The sequence below is a fragment of the Thunnus thynnus genome, chromosome 3, assembly GCF_963924715.1.
Source record: "Thunnus thynnus chromosome 3, fThuThy2.1, whole genome shotgun sequence".
Lineage (NCBI taxonomy): Eukaryota > Metazoa > Chordata > Actinopteri > Scombriformes > Scombridae > Thunnus > Thunnus thynnus.
In genome coordinates this window covers 14,519,642-14,538,644 of record NC_089519.1, presented here as the reverse complement: position 1 = coordinate 14,538,644, position 19,003 = coordinate 14,519,642, and the positions used below count along the sequence as shown (strand labels likewise).

The 19,003-nt window shown below is 42.4% G+C and overlaps 1 protein-coding gene across 5 annotated transcripts in view; it reads left to right on the top strand.

The window, feature by feature from the left end:
• Nucleotides 1-19,003, top strand: part of sorcs1 (sortilin-related VPS10 domain containing receptor 1) — a 180,735-nt gene that overhangs the window by 105,247 nt on the left and 56,485 nt on the right. For all 5 annotated transcript variants that reach the window (XR_010927839.1, XR_010927838.1, XM_067584388.1 and 2 more), the window contains exon 4: nucleotides 15,296-15,454. Coding sequence is in view for 3 of the 5 variants with exons in the window: in XM_067584388.1 (XP_067440489.1) it covers nucleotides 15,296-15,454 (159 nt within the window). In the remaining 2 variants the exon portion in view is untranslated. The remainder of the gene's footprint in view (nucleotides 1-15,295; nucleotides 15,455-19,003) is intronic.

Here is a 19,003-nt window from a genome sequence, read left to right as displayed (position 1 = left end):
GTTATATTATTTATTAATGATCACTGGGAAGAATTCATTTCACTTGCTCAAGACAGATCAAGATGTCTAATCTGGGAATGCTGCTAGTTAATTAACTAAACATATCTTGTTTGTCTTTTTCTCCGTTCATTCATACATAATGAATCAATAGCTCTGTGTTTTCACACACAGCCTGCACGCCTTCCAACTTATGTACTACCATAAGGAGTTGCTAGCTTGCTAGCTGAGATGGAAACCCAATTACACTGAAAGGCGGAAACTGACATGTTACTGTTTGTCAGGTCTGACAGGGGTCTGAGTGAGCTAAAATGTCAGGCAGTGTTAAATTGGCCCTGGCTTAAATGCCTCAGATCAAGAGACAGGAGTTACGTTTAATAAGACGGATCAAACAGTTGAAAGCACCTGGTCGATGCAGTGGACGAGGCAGTGAGGAGAAGAGAAGTAATAATTTTGAATTTGTGTATCAACTATTTTTTCTTTCATGTCCTCAATTTAAATCCACGTAGCTCTATGGAATTTGATAGCTATGGTTTGACATGAATATTCATGCGAAGGAGAAGTGAGAGTGATTTGATTTGCGATGTGCTGTCAACGCAGACAGCTTGCTAAGTTAACACGGTTCCACATAGATGCACAAAGGCCGTCTTGTACTGGAGGGCTACAGTTAACTCTTTAGTAATACTGCCAGTCTCACACTTATGTCTGTTAGTATTAGCTTTGTAATTGTTGACCATTTTATTTAGTGGCAGCTGACAGTAAAGGACAGTGGCATGGCTAATGTTATCTCCAGATGTCTATGATATTAAACGATCAGTGTCATAAGCAACTAGACATTTCATGCAAACACTGACACAAGATGCAGAGTATACTATGTCAAGAGGTAAATAACAGACAAATATCTTATTCTTCTTGTAAATCAAAATATTCTCAGTTTGGTTTCATAGTAATAAATAAAAGGAATGGGGTGGTAGCATTAAAAGCCCTTTTAGTCCACATACTGTTCCTTACACCACACGGTCCATTAACTCTTATTGACTTCCAGTGAGTATGACCTGAAAGTGCAGGTACATTTCCCAGAGTACAAATAAAGTATTTGATGGTCTCCATCAGACTGGCTGAGCATGTAACACTCACAAAAGTCCAAGATGACCTGGGATGAACGTCACTCATATTCAGTCTATGCATTTGTTTTATGGATAATTAACCAAAGCAACTTTTTAAGAAGCATGTGAGAAAAGTAGTCCTAGTAAGATGTCCCTACAATGTGATATTAAGTAAGATCTCAATTAGTCTGAAACATATGAATGTGTTCTGATGTGATGCTTTTACCGGTTTAAGCTATAATATGTAACTATTCTGCATTAAAATGTCTAAAAACAACTAGACTTATGTTATATATGTTGCTGAGTTGTGTACTTATTATCCCAAATGTTTCCAACAATTTTCAAACCCAGGTAACGTCCGTTTCATTTGGTTGCCTGTCAATGGCGTCATAACCCCTCTACCAAAGAGTATATGTACACAAGATGCATGCGTCTTGTTTTGTTAAGTTATCAAAGAGCTGAGCAAATGTTAGCAGCAGCTCGGCTAGCAGCCCCTACCAGTTGTCCTTGCCTGCTAAACAGCGTTAGAGAAACACTGATTTTTAACATTAAACTGCTTTATTCTGTGTTTTTACCTGTTTTAATCACCGGGTCCGTTTGTTTTGAAGAGGAGGAGACCTCTGCGGATAATTCGGCTCCTGGTAAAAACATCTTGAACAATGAACGCTGGAGTAATCCTAACCCGAAGAAGCTGGTTGTTTAACAATGAAGACAACAACTCCCATGATCCCACACTACTTCACACCATCATCACACTGTGTCTTTTGTTATTGTGGGATTGAAAGACCCCTAATGGATGAAATTACATATAGTGCGTTTAACAGTGCCTTCCAAAACTTTTACAAATCAAAAAAAAAAAGTTTTCTGATCTGCCATCCTTATGGATCAAGCTGGATTTGTAGTTCTGCGTTAAGGGGTTACAGTTCTTTATCATAAATGCACTATAAATCAAACTTATAACTTACAACTATAACTTATTTCTTCCCAAAACATTATTAGTTATGTAATTAATGTCATCGGAAAAAAACAGATTATTATTATTTTAGGAAAGTTACAGTTAAAGATGAACGATTGAATAAAGCATCTGTGAGATAAGACAAAAAGTATACCTCTGGGGTCTGCAGGTACCCCAGTCATTAGGATTAAGGTTTAAAAAATACCTTAAGGTTAGGGAACCATCATTTGGCAGTCAGCTTTCCCCCCTGTCCTGCCTGATGATATGCAGAACTGCAGTTCAATCAGTACTCAAAACCAAATTAAAAAACCTGTAAAAAAAAACTACTCAACTCTGTAACCACTGAATCTAAATTTAATCTCATCGTCTTCTCAAATAATCTTGCTTTGAACTTGACAAGCTTACATTATTAATTTCTAGTTGACATTGTGGGTGTATGTGATGTGCTGTTGTGTGTAGCTTTGTATTTTGTGTAATGTGTCCTGTGTGTTTTTTGCTTTGTACTGTTTGCTATTGTGCGGTTCTATGTTTTAATGGTAAGGGACTGCAGATGAAAATTAGCTTTAAAGCTAACTCTGGTGCAGTGCATCAAATGTTAACATTTTTGTTTAAAACTGTACATTGTCCCAATAAATACAATACAGATACAAAAAATCATCACCATGGTTAAAAGGACACTATTTGGTTATGTAAAGCAAAGTTTGTAGTTATGGTATAAAAACAAAACAAAACAAAAAACTAAGTTTGGTGACCGCAGAGGAATATGTCTAGAGTCATAACTCACAGAGCTTTAACATTAATATCATAATATGTCATTTTTAGGAATTTAAACAAACAACGGATGCCGTTGTTTTTCTTATGAGAACATTCTCACAACTGCAACTGCAGTGTTTAAGGGGTTGGTTCATACAAATCACAAAAGAACATATTTCTCACTCACCTCTAGTGGTATCTGACCATGTAGATATTTCAGTTTGATATGCCACACTTCTTAAAATATTCCCTCTCTGCTAATCTAGCTTAACTAGGATATGAGATTCTGAAAAGTCATTTTTGCTGTTGAGTTTCTTTTAAAATATGTTTTTTCAGTGATTTGAACACCACAACTAAAATCCCACTCACCTTAATTCACCATAAGGGGTAAGTGAGAAAATATGTTTTTGGGGGATCCTTTAAGTTTTCTCTGGGTTCTTCTCTTGTTACAGTTCTGGCTAAAGGGGCTGACAGTTATATGTTGAGATGTTGAGACCTTTCGCTGGTCTAGCACATGTTTACGACTGACATTTATCAACCTCTTGTGTATACTTTACTCTCTCCTGGCTAGACCTGCTCCCCATTTGACTGCCCTTTGGCTTCAGACTCAGTACTTCTGGCTTAAATACAACCCAGAGCAAACTCTTCCTTTTCCCTGAGCCCCAGCTGATACGGATGTGAAATAATCCACCATTGCTTCTGTGGCTTGCAGGAGCATTTATACAAAACTCAGAGAATCCTATCCCTTTTATTATACATACAGTGTGCTTAATCACACATAAAAAAATGCAAAAAAAAAAAAGCTAGATGTGGTCTTGCAAAGTGTTTGTTCCTTTATTTTCTTTTCATTTTCTGTTTTTTGTTGCCAGTTCTTTGAGAAACATTCACAGCACCTTGAGATGTTTGAGTCAGAGAAGAGCTGGAACATTCATAGTGGCGACATAAAAACATGTCAAAGGGAATATACACAGCACGATATGCTTCAACAGGATTTCTCAAACATACAATTGTTAAATATGACAAACATGAAGAAAGCACTTCTCAGATAGTGGGATAAATGTGAACTAGCCATGACCCCTTCGTTGTCCAAGCTTAGCTGGACTCAGTCACGTAAAATTGATTTCAAATAAAAGATAGATGCTGGATCTTGGGTTCTTGCTGATTCTGTGAATCCCAGCTCAAAACTGTAACCTCAGGTGGAGTATTTCTTTGTTTACGAGTTGATTTTTTTGCACAAAAATCAAGACTAACAGAGGAGTGTTCCATCAATGCAGCTAAAGAAAGCTGCATTTACTTGAAAAAGCCTGGCTTGAATAAACATTGACTCTCACTTAAGGATCAAGCCCCTTCACTAATACAATTTAGCCGTGTCTAGTCAATGTTAACTCTAACCAGGCTTGAATAAACTTGCATTGTGTGCATGCAAGGAGTACATAAGCAGCCCAGAACAGTCGATTGTTGAAAAGAAGATGTCACAAAAAGTAGGGAAAACTAGAGTGGTGTTCTTCTCAGCAGCAGAACAAACCCTGCTGATGGAACTATATGAAGAATATAAAGGAGTCATCACCAAAAAGGGCAATACTGCCGCAATTAACAAGGTGAGGGAGTTGACTTGGCAAAACATTGCTGACAGATTAAATCCGTAAGTTTTACAAGCCTACATATGTAGGCATAAAGGTTAGAGAGCTTGTGATGGGAAAGTTGCTGGTTCAGTTCCTCAGACCAGCAGGACTTTGACACATTTCTCTTTCGCAGGATGTCCGTTTGATCTACAAGCTTCATTGAATGTTAAAAATTAAAAAGTTGCAGCTGGAGATGAAAAAACTGGAGAAAGATATAAGTACAGTGAAAACCATTTATAATGATCACCATCATCTGTAGCTTCCCCCAAGGAACGGTCCCCCAGAGGCCGGTCTGGTGGAGGCAAAGTGTGGGCTCCCCGACGGGCAGGCATCTTGAAAATCAGCAATGAGGTTGGAGTCGATGATGAAACGAGCAGGAACCCAGGATCTCTCTTCTGGGCCATACCCCTCCCAGTCCACCAAGTACTGAAGGCCTCTCCCCCGCCGGCGGGAGTGCATCAGGCGGTGCACCGTGTAGACCGGACCCCCGTCAACAATGCGTGGAGGAGGTGGTGGCGGTGCTGCAGGGACCAAGGGACTGTCATGGACCGGCTTCACCTTGGAGACATGGAAGGTTGGATGGACGCGCATAGAGCACGGGAGCTTCAACCGTACTGCAACAGGGTTGATGACTTTCTGTATAGTGAAGGGTCCAATGTGTTTAGGTGCCATCTTCCTGGATTCCACGCGGAGGGGCAGGTCTCGGGTGGAGAGCCACATTCGCTGACCCGCTTGGTAAGTAGGTGCAGGGGTGCGGCGGCGGTTGGCAGCGGCAGTGTAGCGGTCTACAGACCGAAGGAGGATGGAACGGGCCCGGAGCCAGGTTCTGCGGCAGCGGCGGATGAAGGCTTGGACAGACGGGCAGGAAACCTCCTTCTCCTGGGTGGGGAACAACGGTGGTTGATAGCCGTATGCACATTGGAAAGGAGAGAGAAAGGAGAGAGGCCGGTGGCAGAGCAGATGAGGGAGTTGTGGGCATATTCTACCCACAACAGCTGTGAGGACCAGGAGGAGGGGTTCTGGGAGGCCATGCACCGCAGGGCCGTTTCCAACTCCTGGTTCATGCGCTCCGTTTGCCCATTGGTCTAAGGGTGGAAGCCGGAGGACAGACTGGCGGTGGCACCCAGGAGACTGCAGAACTCTCTCCAAAAAACAGAGGCAAATTGAGGCCCACGATCTGACACCACATCGACAGGGAGGCCATGAAGACGGAATATGTGGAGCAGGACCATCTGAGCAGTTCTCTTAGCTGAAGGGAGCTTGGGCAGAGGCACGAAGTGGGACATCTTACTGAAGCGGTCCACAATGGTCAGGATGACGGTGTGGCCTTCAGAAGAGGGAAGGCCTGTCACAAAGTCCATGGAGATGTGGGACCACGGGCGGTGGGGAACAGGAAGAGGCTGCAGAAGTCCTGCTGGGGCCCGGCGGGAGGTCTTGTGTTGATTACAGACCGGGCAGGCTCTGACGAAGTCCTGGGTGTCCTCTTTCAAGCTGGGCCACCAGAAGCGCTGGAGGAGGGCGTGCTGTGTCCGTCGAGCACCAGGGTGGCAGGAGAGCTTGGAGGAGTGGGCCCACTGCAGCACCTCTGACCTCAAGGCTGGTGGGACGAACAAGCAGTTTGGCGGGCAGGAACTGGGACCAGGCTGTCCCTCAGATAAGACAGGACCCAGGGAGGATGGGCTCTGGCCTCTTTCCAGATTCCTCCGCTCTCTGGAACTGCCGGGACAGGGCGTCGGGCTTGGCATTACGAGACCCAGGGCGGTAGGAGAGGGTAAAGTTGAACCGGGCAAAGAACAGGCACCAATGGGCTTGGCGGGAATTCAGACTTTTAGCCGATCAGATGTACTCCAAGTTCTTGTGGTCAGTCCAGACCAGAAAAGGCTCTTTGGTACCCTCCAACCAATGCCGCCACTCTTCAAGAGCCATCTTCACCGCCAGCAGCTCCCCGTTGCCAATATCATAATTCCTCTTGGCAGGCGACAAACGCAGAGAGAAGAAGGCACATGGGTGGAGCTTCTGGTCAGTGGCAGAGCGCTGGGACAGGACAGCCCCTATCCCCACATCCGAGGCATCCACCTCCACAATGAACTGGCGATCAGGGTCGGGCATCTGAAGGATGGGTGCCGAGGTGAACCGTGTCTTGAGAGTTTGGAAGGCTTTGTCAGTGGAAGGTGACCACTGAAAAGGCACCTTGGAGGAGGTCAGGGCGGTGAGAGGAGCTGCCACGGAGCTGTAATTGCGGATGAAGCGGCGGTAGAAATTGGCAAAACCCAGGAAGCACTGAAGCTGTTTGCGGGACTCAGGAACAGGCCAGGAGGTGACGGCAGAGACTTTAGCTGGGTCCATCTGTAAACTGTCTTTTGCAACTATGTACCCCAGGAAGGACACTGAGAAGGCATGGAACTCACACTTCTCAGCTTTAACAAACAGGGAGTTCTCAAGGAGGCGCTGGAGGACGGCTTGGACATGGTGAATGTGTTCATCTCTGGACTGGGAGAAGATGAGAATGTCATCCAGGTAGACAAAGACGAACCGGTTGAGCATGTCTCGAAGAACGTCATTTACCAGGGCCTGGAAGACGGCGGGGGCATTGGTGAGGCCGAATGGCATGACGAGGTACTCGTAGTGCCCTGTCGGGGTGTTGAAGGCCGTCTTCCACTCGTCTCCCTCTCTGATGCGGACAAGGTGATAGGCGTTGCGCAGGTCGAGCTTGGTGAAAATGGTGGCCCCCTGGAGCAGCTCGAAGGCGGAGGAGATGAGTGGCAGCGGGTACCTGATCTTGATAGTAATGTCATTTAGCCCTCGGTAGTCAATGCAGGGTCTCAGGGTCTTGTCCTTCTTCTCCACGAAGAAAAAACCCGCCCCGGCAGGAGAGGAAGAAGGACGGATGAGACCCGCAGCCAGAGAGTCATTGATATAAGTCTCCATGGCTTTTCTCTCAGGCTCAGACAGGGAGTACAGGCGCCCCTTGGGGGGTGAAGTCCCAGGCAAGAGGTCAATAACGCAGTCGTAGGGACGGTGCGGAGGCAGAGATGTGGCTTTGGCTTTACTGAAGACTAGGCAGAAGTCGTGGTACTCCGGCGGCACCCTGGAGAGATCGGGCGAGGAGCTGGGGCTGTGGGAGTGAAGTGGCAAGGAGGCTTGCTGAAGGCACCTGAGATGACAGGAGGGGCTCCACCCTTGAATGGCCCCCGTGACCCAGTCGATGTGAGGGTTGTGAAGACGGAGCCAAGGATACCCCAGGATGAGAGGCAGACGGAGTGAGCTCAGAATGTGAAACTGGATTGTTTCGTGGTGGTTGCCAGAGAGCAGCAGATGGACAGGGGAGGTTTGATGTGTGACGTTGCCCAAGATGTGTCCATCTAGGGCTCTAGCGGGAACCGGTTGTGGCAAAGGAACCCGCCCGAGCCCCAACTGAAGGGCCAGCTCCTCGTCAATTATGCAGGCATCAGCCCCAGAGTCAATGAAGGTAGCCATGGTGTGGGGACCGTCCGGAAGGAGGAGCCGGGCCTGGAGCAGAGCTCTTTGGGGACGGGGAGACACTAGGGAAGTTGGGCTCACCAGGATCTCCCCCATTACTGATGAGCCCTGGCTTTTCTTTGCTGGACATCTGGAGATGAAGTGCCCTGCTGCTCCACAGTAAAGGCAGAGGTTGGCCTTACGGCGATGCTCCTTCTCCTGAGGGAGGGAGGTGCGTCCCAGCTGCATAGGCTCAGGATCCCCTGTCTGCAGAGCTGAAGAGGAGGCAGAGTTGGCTGCGACGGCACCCCCATGGGAGCGGGACGGCAGAGGGTGACAGCCTCCCCCTTGACGCTTCTTTCGTCGCCGGGCCTGGATGCGGAGGTCGATGCGGGTGGCCAACTCAACCACCCCATCCAACGTGGTGGGCAGGTCATGGGAAACCAGTTCATCCTTGATGTAGTCGGCCAACCCGTTGAGGAATGCGTCACAGAGGGCCGAGTTGTTCCACTTGCTTCGGCTGGCTTTGGTGCAAAAGTCTATGGAATAGTCTGCCACTGTTCTCTCGCCCTGTTTCAGTCCAATCAGACCTCCGATTGCCTCAGGACCACGGGTATCCAAGCCAAACACTTTGCGAAGCTCTGTGGCAAACAGGTCAAAGGAAGCACAGGCTGGTGACTGTCTCTCCCACTCGGCTGTCCCCCATAACTGAGCTCTGCCCGTCGGATGGTTGATGACGAATGCAACCCCCGCTCCCTCAGTGGCAAAGGTGCGGGGCTGCAGAGCAAACAGGAGAGAGCAGTTGGTGAGGAAAGGGCCAGAGGTCTCTCGGTCACCCTCGTAGAGCTCCGGGATTCCCACCCGGGGCTCAGGGGCATCCATGGGTGGCAAAGGGGCTGGAGCAAGTGCAGGAGCGGTAGCAGGCGGAGCAGGAGGAGAAGCAGCCCCAGAGGCTTGAGGGGCTTGGATTAGCAGGGCTGTTAACTGCTGCAGCTGTCCAGCTAACATTGTTAGCGCCTGCTCGTGGGCTGCTGCTGCTGCCTGTTTGGTTTCAGCCACAGCTGTTGTCATCATGGCCTCATGCTGTTGAAGGACGCCTTCAATCCTTTCAAGGCGACTCAGCGGTGAGGGTTCGTGTGCTGGATCCATAATTGGTCAGATTGTACTGTAACGGGTATAGGATGGACCCAATAGCAGCACAAATGACACTGGTATAAACTTAGTAGTCTTTATTTCACACGATGCCAAGGCAATATAAGCACGGTCGGAGAAACACAGTTCTAAGGAGTATGACTCCACTGGAAATTGAACCCCGATCTTCCACTCCCACAGCAGACAAAGACCAGGGAACAGGCAGGCAGAACTCAGAGTCAGGGACAGAAGGCTGGTGGGTTTACCGGGGCAGAGACGAGGAGCGATGGTCGAAGACAAGCTGATCAGAAACCAGGAAGGCAGTCCAGTGAAGAAAGCAAGACGACTTAGCATAGTAGTGTAGACAATCTGACAAGGAGGGAGTGGGCTGAGGCAGCTTATATTCAGGCTGATTGCAGATGATGAGCAGGTGGGAGCGCCAGGTGAAGGTGGTTGAACTAATGAGGGGTGTGGCAGAGCAGAGAGTGAGACTGAATGATTGGATAATTCCCACAGCAACAGGTGAGGGGGAGAGCAGACTCTGACACATATGTATGAAAAGACCCTGAACGAACACTGTAAGCAGACTATTTGATTACTATAGGCAAATTATTTAAACGGCAGGAATTTTATATAGGAATGAGGAACTCTGTTGTGAGCTTTTTGATCCATATAAGCAGTAGGGATGTGCAGAGAGCCCAGTATTTGTATTTGTATCTATGTTTGTTGAGGCAGTTTATGAATAAATTATCTTACAAAGGAGGTCTACTACCATTTTTGCTTTGCCAAATAATGTATTTGGATTCGGGCACACCCTTAATAAGCTCACTGTATCCATGATAACTGTAATCTGTGTAACTGTGATCACTATAAGCTGTTTCCACTGTATAAACTTAAACACACCAGAAGGTCATGATTTGGACTTCATTTAATTTTCTTTTTGTCTTCACAGCTTCAACAAAAATGAGTGAGTGGGTGAATGAATGAATAAATAAATAGATAAATAACTTAAAAAAATACTGGGACATTTTTATTTCTATAAATTATAAATGCTAAGCTTTTAATTAAAAAGGTTCACTCCAAAACCAAAGTGACCATGAGTAAAATGGGGATTAACTGAAAGAGGTATTTTTGTAAAGGTCTCTCCCTCCATTTAATGTTTCCAAACACAGACATGACAAAAGTGACGTGAGCGTGAAAAGACACTTGATGGAGTTTGTTTCTGCCCATCGGACATTCTTTGACACGCAGCTAAATTAAGCTTGACAGTTAGCCTCCTACGGAGCAAGCTAGTTCTGCGGTATAAGTTACCTTGGTTACTGAGCAGGGAATCATATAAGCCACAGTGATGGAATGGAACTCTCACGAAAATTTGTGAGGCTTATCGAAATAAGCCAGGCTTTTCCTTTATCCAGCTTGATGGAATACCCCTCAGGAATCAAGTGAAACCAGTTTATTAACTTGTATTAAATCATTCCCAACCAAGTTACTGTCACTGTAAAGCTAGAAAATTGACTTGCCCCAGAGAGAATAAATCTCCAGCTCTTTCCTTTGTTCCCCTTTTTGAATGCTTTTTTCCAATCTAAACCCGCTTAAAGTCTGGCAGCAAGTGAAAACGATTTATTGCAGGGTAGGCCTATTGCAGGAAATTAGGCACAGATTTATAGAGAGGAGTCACAGTTCAATTACTGGGTGACTGTGTGAAATAGAAAATAAGAAGCTAATTTCATTAATATTCTATCTCTGAGTATTTACGGTCCTGCGGTGGCGGAATTATTCCTTACACATATCTTAAATGTCCTCTAGCCTGCACATACGCTTCATTAACCTTTGTCATTTTCAACCTTTTTGGCCTCATAATTTACAGTCTCTCATACACACACATGCATGCACCCACACGCACAGTCTACTGGTCCAAAGAGAAAAATGTTATTCTGTTTCTATAACTGTGTAAGTGTCAGTGTCAGTGCTGATAAGAAAAGTTTTATGGTTAATTTCCCGGGGATGCTGATCAGATCATTCTACTTTAATGGGAGGAATTTGCCTTGATGCTTTTCTTTTCTTTTTTTCATTAAAAATAATTCTGTTAGACCAAAACTTGTTTGGTTTACAATGTTTCAGCTCCAGTTTGACTGTTTTGAGTTCAGTAACATTACATTAATGAATGCTTAATTAATGCTTAATGAATGAAGTATAGATATGATTGATTAGCAATCTATACAAACTTGAGTTCAAGATGAAATTATAAGTAATATTCTGAGTATCACTGTCATTATTTTGCAGATGTGACATTAGAGAGCAGGTCAGCTCAGAATGGCTCGTTCAAATAGTACAATTTCGTCATGTTAAAAAAAAATAATTATGAAGTAGTAAAGAGAAACTTTATGCTTTAATGGCCCTTAAAAACATCTCTTATGCCAAAATTCTCAGCATGTCTTAACTTACTGTTTGTCAAGGAATTCTTAACTCAAGGTCCACTTACTAGATTTCTGTAGAGCTTTCAATCATGCCTTTATCAGCTGATGAAGTTGAGAGATCCAAAAAAGGCAAGCAGTGGATGTCGCTAATAATTAAGAAAAGAGCTAGCAAGTGGACCTTAACACTGTTTTGTTAAATTACCATCTCTTCAAGATGCTAAAAATTTAGATAATGATTTTCCATAATAGCCCTCTTAAAAGTTGCACTTGGGAGCAGAACAACTCCAAAACAAGCCTTATAAACTTATTGTGACATGTAACAAATAATTGTTAGCAAACAATTGTTCAATTATGAAATGTCGAGCAGACACGGAGCAAGATTAGTTCATCTCAAGCTATGTTTCTGACCACCTGAGGAATGTGAGTCTGATATTCACTGTCTTTTTAGCTCCGCTTTTGTCTCTACCGACAGAAAAATAACTAGAGCTGTTAAAAATTTCTAAAGCAGCTAAACTTTCATGCTGAAAACAGCTTCTTCATGTGGGAAACAGAGTTCATAATGCTGAAAACAAGCTATTCATATTACTGAAAACAGGTAAAAAGCATTGTAGAGTTGTGATAAGTGCATCGGTCAGGCCACTTTTCATATTAAAAACTTACTTAAAAACTTTATTAGTTGAGCTGCAAAACGATTGTGTCCCTTAAATGTTGCATGACTGCAGCAGCCAATGCAACATAAAATACATTCCTACACACAATATGGATAGAAAGCAATATGCATTTTCTCCACTTATATTTTGCTTTATTTGAACTTTATGAAGTACATTTTTCAAGTTTTTTTTTGAGCATGATTTCTCTTTTTTTTCATAACGTGGTGGAATCCAGTATCCTTATTCATAGCCATGTGTTTATATTAGCATGCTGTGTGGCCTGGGAGGAGCCTGCACAAAATTAATTTATGAGATGTCATGTAAACATCAACATGCAAACATCAGATTTTGAGCCTCTTTTGCATGCAGGAAAGCTGCATGTGAAAGCACTGAGGGGAGGGAATGACTGTAGAATGCAAACGAGGCAAAGTCCCCATATTTTCACACCATCATTTCCTGGAACTGAATAACATTATGCTATAGGAATCCTTTCTGTATTGTGGCATCTGTTCTATAGCCCTTTTCCCTTATTTGTTTATGATTGAGAAGGTTATAAAAGGTTTTTTTATAGAAGAGAACAAACCAAAAACAAAGCCTCTTGCATTGTAGTAATCTCCATATTGTATTTACACACCTCACCAGGGTATGTTTATCCCCATATTCTGATGTATATAGTGGAATATGCATTTCTGTAAGCATGCTGGATCATATAATGTCTCCCATTCACCAGAAACACATCAGCCAATCATAAAATTGTCTGCTATTCCAGCTGTGTTGCGGTTCCAGGGAGTGAGCAAAACATTAATTGGGATTTGTAGTTCAGACAGCATTTGAGTGCATTTGATTGGATTGGTCAGCATGTGGCTCACGTATGTGGCATTATATCTGCCGTCTGTGATTGATGAACTGGTGTTAGTGGGTCTGCCCACCACGGCTGCTGTTACCCAAGCGAGTGCTGACAAATGACTCACTAGTATGAGAGACCAGAAACACTTTGCCATACGGTGCCATACTGAGAAGGATATTGACTGTGAGAGCAGTGTGTATTCTCATTCTCTCTGCTGTCTGACGACATAATGGGCACACAGATATTTTCATGCCAAAGGCCATCTCTAAACCAAACGTAAGCCCCTTTGTGCAACGAAGGGACACTACTTTCTCTGCACTTACATAACAACTTTCAACAACCTGTTGGCGACAAGGGCATCGCAAGAACCTCAACAGGACTCCAGCACAGCTTGTTGTGGCTTTTATCACGCTTATATTTATTGCACTATGCCTGCTTGCGGACTGCAGATATTTTTCAGAAATAGCAGCATGAGGGACACACTCTAGTTGGGTTTCTATCCACATGTTTTTATGCACAATGTTTTCACGTATCCAAAAAACAAAACAAAACACAAAAAAACCCTGTGTGGAAATGCTGAAAAAAATCTCAATATCTCAAAAACATTTTAGTCTTCGCTGTCATATTTCCATCATGTTTTCTACATTGTTTTTCACCACTTGAGGTTTGACTGCATGGGGTTCTTAACTACATCATGGATGATGATGGGTTTATGAGGAAAATAAGTGCCAGACTTCTTTGCAAAGTGTGCAAAGGCTGGTTAGATGAATTTAATGACATTTTTGCAAAGTTTTGTTTACCTGCCCCCCAATACACTTCACCTGTTCAACAGTCTTATGACTAGTTGTTGGACATATATTGTCCTATTGTCCTATTAACATAATTTTATACTTGTTTCAGTTTTAGTATAACTATTTAAACTTTTAAAGGGTTACCAAACACAGGTATACAAACTGGCATTTGCTCATGATGTGTTTGACCACCAAATCTGATTATTAAATATTTTTAACTTTAAGTATTATCCTGTATAGTCAGCACAGTGTAAATGTAAAAGGTTGACTAAATATACATGATTTGTCGATTTATCATGTGTCAGGAAAAAAAACAAAAACTAGTGCCAAACACATTTTTGTTTTACCTTTCATTTACCTAGCTTGAATCACTGTTGTGTTATTCAGTTGTCAAGGTAACAAAACTGACATTTATTAATAAACTAATTTGAATTATTATCAATTAATCTCAACAGTCATTAGTCCAATAGTCTGCTAAGAAAGGTGTATTCTTGGTATCAAATATTGATGTCGATGAAATTAACAATTGTAATCATTTCTAACATATGTTAAGGGTAACATTGCTTCATCATTATGCCTGATTCTACTTGTTTGGCCTTAGGTAATTGTGACTTGGTTTTTTTAGGGAAACTAACAATAGAATATGCTGACCAGCCATTGAGTATGTTCTGAGTTCACCTCTAAAGGATTTTATGTGGGAACATGAGCTCTTTGTATATGCATCATTATAAAATGGTAATACCAGGGGCAAATATTTTCCAGTACCGGTTGTAAACATCACTCATGAGCACACATACAAACAGCTGTATGCAGCATCACTCATAGACTCACATGAATACATAGATCACACACCCACAAGCGTGCCTTTCCAAAGACTCTGCTACTGTACACTCTTCTAATGATATGTGTCTAGAGGTCCACTGATTCAATTATATTTGCATCTGATATTATCAGGAGATTTCTTTGTGATTTTTCTGGGGACTGTGCCAGAATTTGGCAAAAAAAAAAATATATATATATCGGCCCTCTAAGAAAAGAAAGGAGCTCATGGGAAATTAGTGCTTTCAAGGCCTGACTGAGCATCGGCGGCGAGAATGAAGAGTGAGACAAACAGCAGAAATCTGAATGATGAGGCACACACAACCACTCCAAACCACACATACATTTTCTGCAAGATGTATCATACTGATTATATCATCAAGCCCAACAGATACAAATTAGTATTAGAGATATGGCATCATCAGTGGAAAACTGACTGTGGATGACAAGTTTTTACATGCTAATCTGCAGTCAAAGTTGTAATAATATGCTTTATATCTCAATATGCCAGTCAGTCTTGATTGACTTGTCTCTGTTTTTTCTGTCTTAACACGTGAGTGAAGTGCAAACATATGAGGGAAGAATTCAGCACAGAGAAAAGAAAAGTTTTTCAGAACAATCAAAGAAAAAAACACTTGCCACTGCTTTTTAAAATTTTGTTACTACTGTGTGCAGGTTTCAAATTAGATGGAACATGTCATAGTGCCATCGTCCCTAATCTCTCATCCATCTGTCATTTTCTCTTCAGATCATGCTGCTAACTGATCCGGAGGTGGAGAGCAGTCTTCTGATCAGCTCTGATGAGGGAGCCACCTATCAGAAGTACCGGCTGAACTTCTACATTCTCAGCCTGCTCTTCCACCCTGAGCAGGAGGACTGGATTCTGGCCTACAGCCACGACCAAAAGGTGAGAGAACGGGCAAGGTTAGCTGAGCAATCAGTTGTTCAAAGGTATGAAAAGAAGCTAAGAGTTAAGTCAGATAAGCAACAACAGTTCAGTGCCTCTGAACAAGCTGCATAAATGTGAGATCCTGTTACACAAGAGTTTGGCTCAAAACACACAGTCAGAGTTCATGAAGTTTATTTGAAGGATAAGGGTGGATTGTATAATTCAGGTAGTTGCTGGTACAGAAGGCCATTTTTCTACAGGAAAAGAAAAAAGGGATGAAAGGTTTAAACTTTCACTAATCTTATGAAATTCTGTGTTGAGATGGCAAGTCAAAATGATGGCTTTTCAGTCAATGTTAAGAGAAGTCAGTGTTGATTTCTACTACTACTTCATGATTTTAACTTAAATCATAGCTTTCTAAATTTTGATTTAGTAAATCAAATTTTGATTATAAATCAATTAGTTTGATTTATAATCTTATAATTTCAACATAGTATGTTATAATTTTGATTTACAGCTCAAAACTTTTATGTATATCTTATAATTTTGACTGAAAAAGTCAGAATATTTCACTTAGCGAGTCATAATTCTGACTTCTTGGGCTCTATCTTATTGTTGGACTGGTGTTTTCCTGCGGTGCACTGAGGTTACTTCCTCGACTTCATTGGTTTGGCATCTTAGTGACTTGCTGTGCACCTCAGTGGGAGGAGAGGTGCAGTAGAAGGTGTGCCATTGTCTATCCAGCGACATAAAGCAGACTCTGGTGCCAAGAATGAATGCGTATTGAACATTTCACTGCCTGCCTGCTCAGAGCAGGTTGAAAGCTCAACACTCAACTTCTGTTCCATAATATTTTAATCGCTCTATTTGGTAAAGGCACACCCATAAAACCTTTCTGTAATCAAACAGATACCTTTATTCATGTTTTGCTTGTCTTTCCACTTTCATTTTATATTCTTCAACCAGCTGACATGTGAACACAGAAAAAAACAAAATTTTATTCTGAGTATGGCATTAATGCTTGCAAGACTGAATTAACATTAGTGAGTGTAGATTTTTAACAGCATCAGTCATCTACAATAGTTAGCATCCTATACTCCTTCACACTGATGACTCTCTTTACAGCCATCTGAAGGTATCACTGTTACAGTCTCTAATTGAAGTGATGTTGTGCACTGTCAAATCACGACTACGCATGGTAGAGTTACATTATGTGCAGCATCATTGTGGTCTAATAGTTTATGTCACAATATGAAGATGAAACAGGCAGCAATTTTGTTCTCATGTCGTCCACAGCTATTGTCAAAACTCACCAAATTAAGTTTTAAAATGAGTTCAGAAAGCAAAAAAAAGAAATCAACATGCATTTGAAATTCTACCTTCATTTAACCATTTTACCTTTATTGCAGATGGTTATTGTATGGCCATTACTAGCCATTATGGTAGAAATTAAAGGACCAGTCTATAAGATTAATATTGGCAGAAATGGAATATAATATTCATTGATTCAAGTATGTTTTAATTAGTGTATAATCAGCTGAAAATAAGAATTGTTGTGTTTTCATTACCTTAGAATGAGTCTTTTATATCTACATAGGGAGCGGGTCCTCTTCCATGGAGCCTGCCATGTTGCGCTGCCATTTTTTTTTTACAGTAGCCCAGAACGGACAAACCAAACACAGGCTCCAGAGGGCCTTTCACATTTATTTTGAGTTTCACTGCCATCATTTGTTCTCCGACACACTTGGAAGGGGGAGAGGTGTATTCAGTAGGTGGCAATCTGCAACCTCACCGCTGGATGCCACTAAATCCTGCATACTGGTCCTTTAATTGATTGATTGAATTGATTGATTTTGGTACAGGACTACTCACTAGTTTGCTCAGTTACACCCCATTTAGATTATTTGGGTCAGTGCAGTCTAAGCTGTAACCTTGATACTACTACAATGCGTGAGGTTGGTCACAGCAAAGCTTTTTTTGCAATTAAAACAGGTTTATGGGTTAAATGTTGTTAAGTTTATGTTTAGGCCTGTCCAAAGCTGTATAACATGCTAAACAATATGCTAGATAGCTAGATATGTACTTAATCATCTCTATACTATATATTATATACTATATTTGGTACAAACTGGAAATCAACCTTGTGGTTTAGTAAAACCTTCAAGGAAATCATTAAAGTGTTCTTTTCTCAAAATGCGTTTACAACCCTTGGATTAATAAGAGACACAAAACTGAAGGTAATACAAAAGGATCTGCAAAGTCCAGCCAGGGGCAGCAAGGGAGGAGATGAAAGTGATAAAGGTACATTTGCGTTGGCCATTAGCAATTAGAGAGATGCCCAGCAGAACTTAAACCTTTACCTAGCCATGTTAAAAACTGCCATGAAACCCTGCTAACAGACAAACAAACAAAGCTACAAACTTAAAACATATCTTCCTTGGTAGGAGTAAAAACATACATGACAAAGGCAAGAGGGTTAGTGCAGTTCTAGCGCTGTATGTCAGTGCCTTACCACCCACAACAAATAACCAGCCTATCCTCTCAAGAAAAACAACAGTATAGATCTAGATTATTATGGCCTGGGGAAGTGACGGTGTTCAGGTGATATCAATATAAGGTGACTTCCTTATCAGAAGGAGGCGGGTAGGGGGGATGGCTAGATAGTGGCTTGGTTATATAGTAGATGGCAAAAAGTGGCCTTTTCTGCATGAGACCAGTGTTTGCCTCCTGCTTCTAACCAAATAGCTTTCCGCACAAAAGACACCGCGAGTCACCGTGGCTCGGGTGTCCAAGCCATGACCTTTTCCTAACCGTATCCAAGTGGTTTTTGTGCCTAAACCTAGCCCTACCTTAACCACAGCGTTGTCACACCATAAAACATCATTATATTATAAAAGGGTCCTGTGGGTCATTCTTCTGGTCCACATCCGTCCTCTAGAGGGCACTGAAAACACTCTTATAGGTTGTTTTGGGAGTCATTGGAAATAAACCTATTCTGTCATTTTGGTATGATGATGTTTTGCAAATGACAGAGCTGCCCAGTCTTTCAAGGATGATTGCCAATGCTATGACATTTTAAAATAAATGTTTAAAAACTAAACCCTTTTAAGAGGTGTTGTTTCCTTATATTCCAAATCCTCATTCCAAAATGTTAATCTTAATTGGGGATGTAGCCTTTTTACCAAACATGCATCATTGTTCTCTGCTGATGGGGACCCATTGAATGTATTAAGTACCCTTTATATTTTTTTGCCCCTTCCCCTCAGGCAGCCTAAGTCTGCCGCTGGCACTGGGTATAATCCTTCACACACGCACACACACTTTTACTACATAGACCTACAGTTTGCTGTGTGATGATTCTGAGACTTCAGCTGTGATTCTAAATTACTAGCTACGAATTACTCTGACTGCATGCGGTGTATGAATAAATATAAAGAAAGGTCTGGGTTTTCAAACCACTCTTAAATTAAAATAAATAATAAACCAATAATCCGATGGTGTTTATGGATGTTTAAGGCACACCAAATAGTTCTACATTATATTATGTACTAGAAGAATTATGTATCT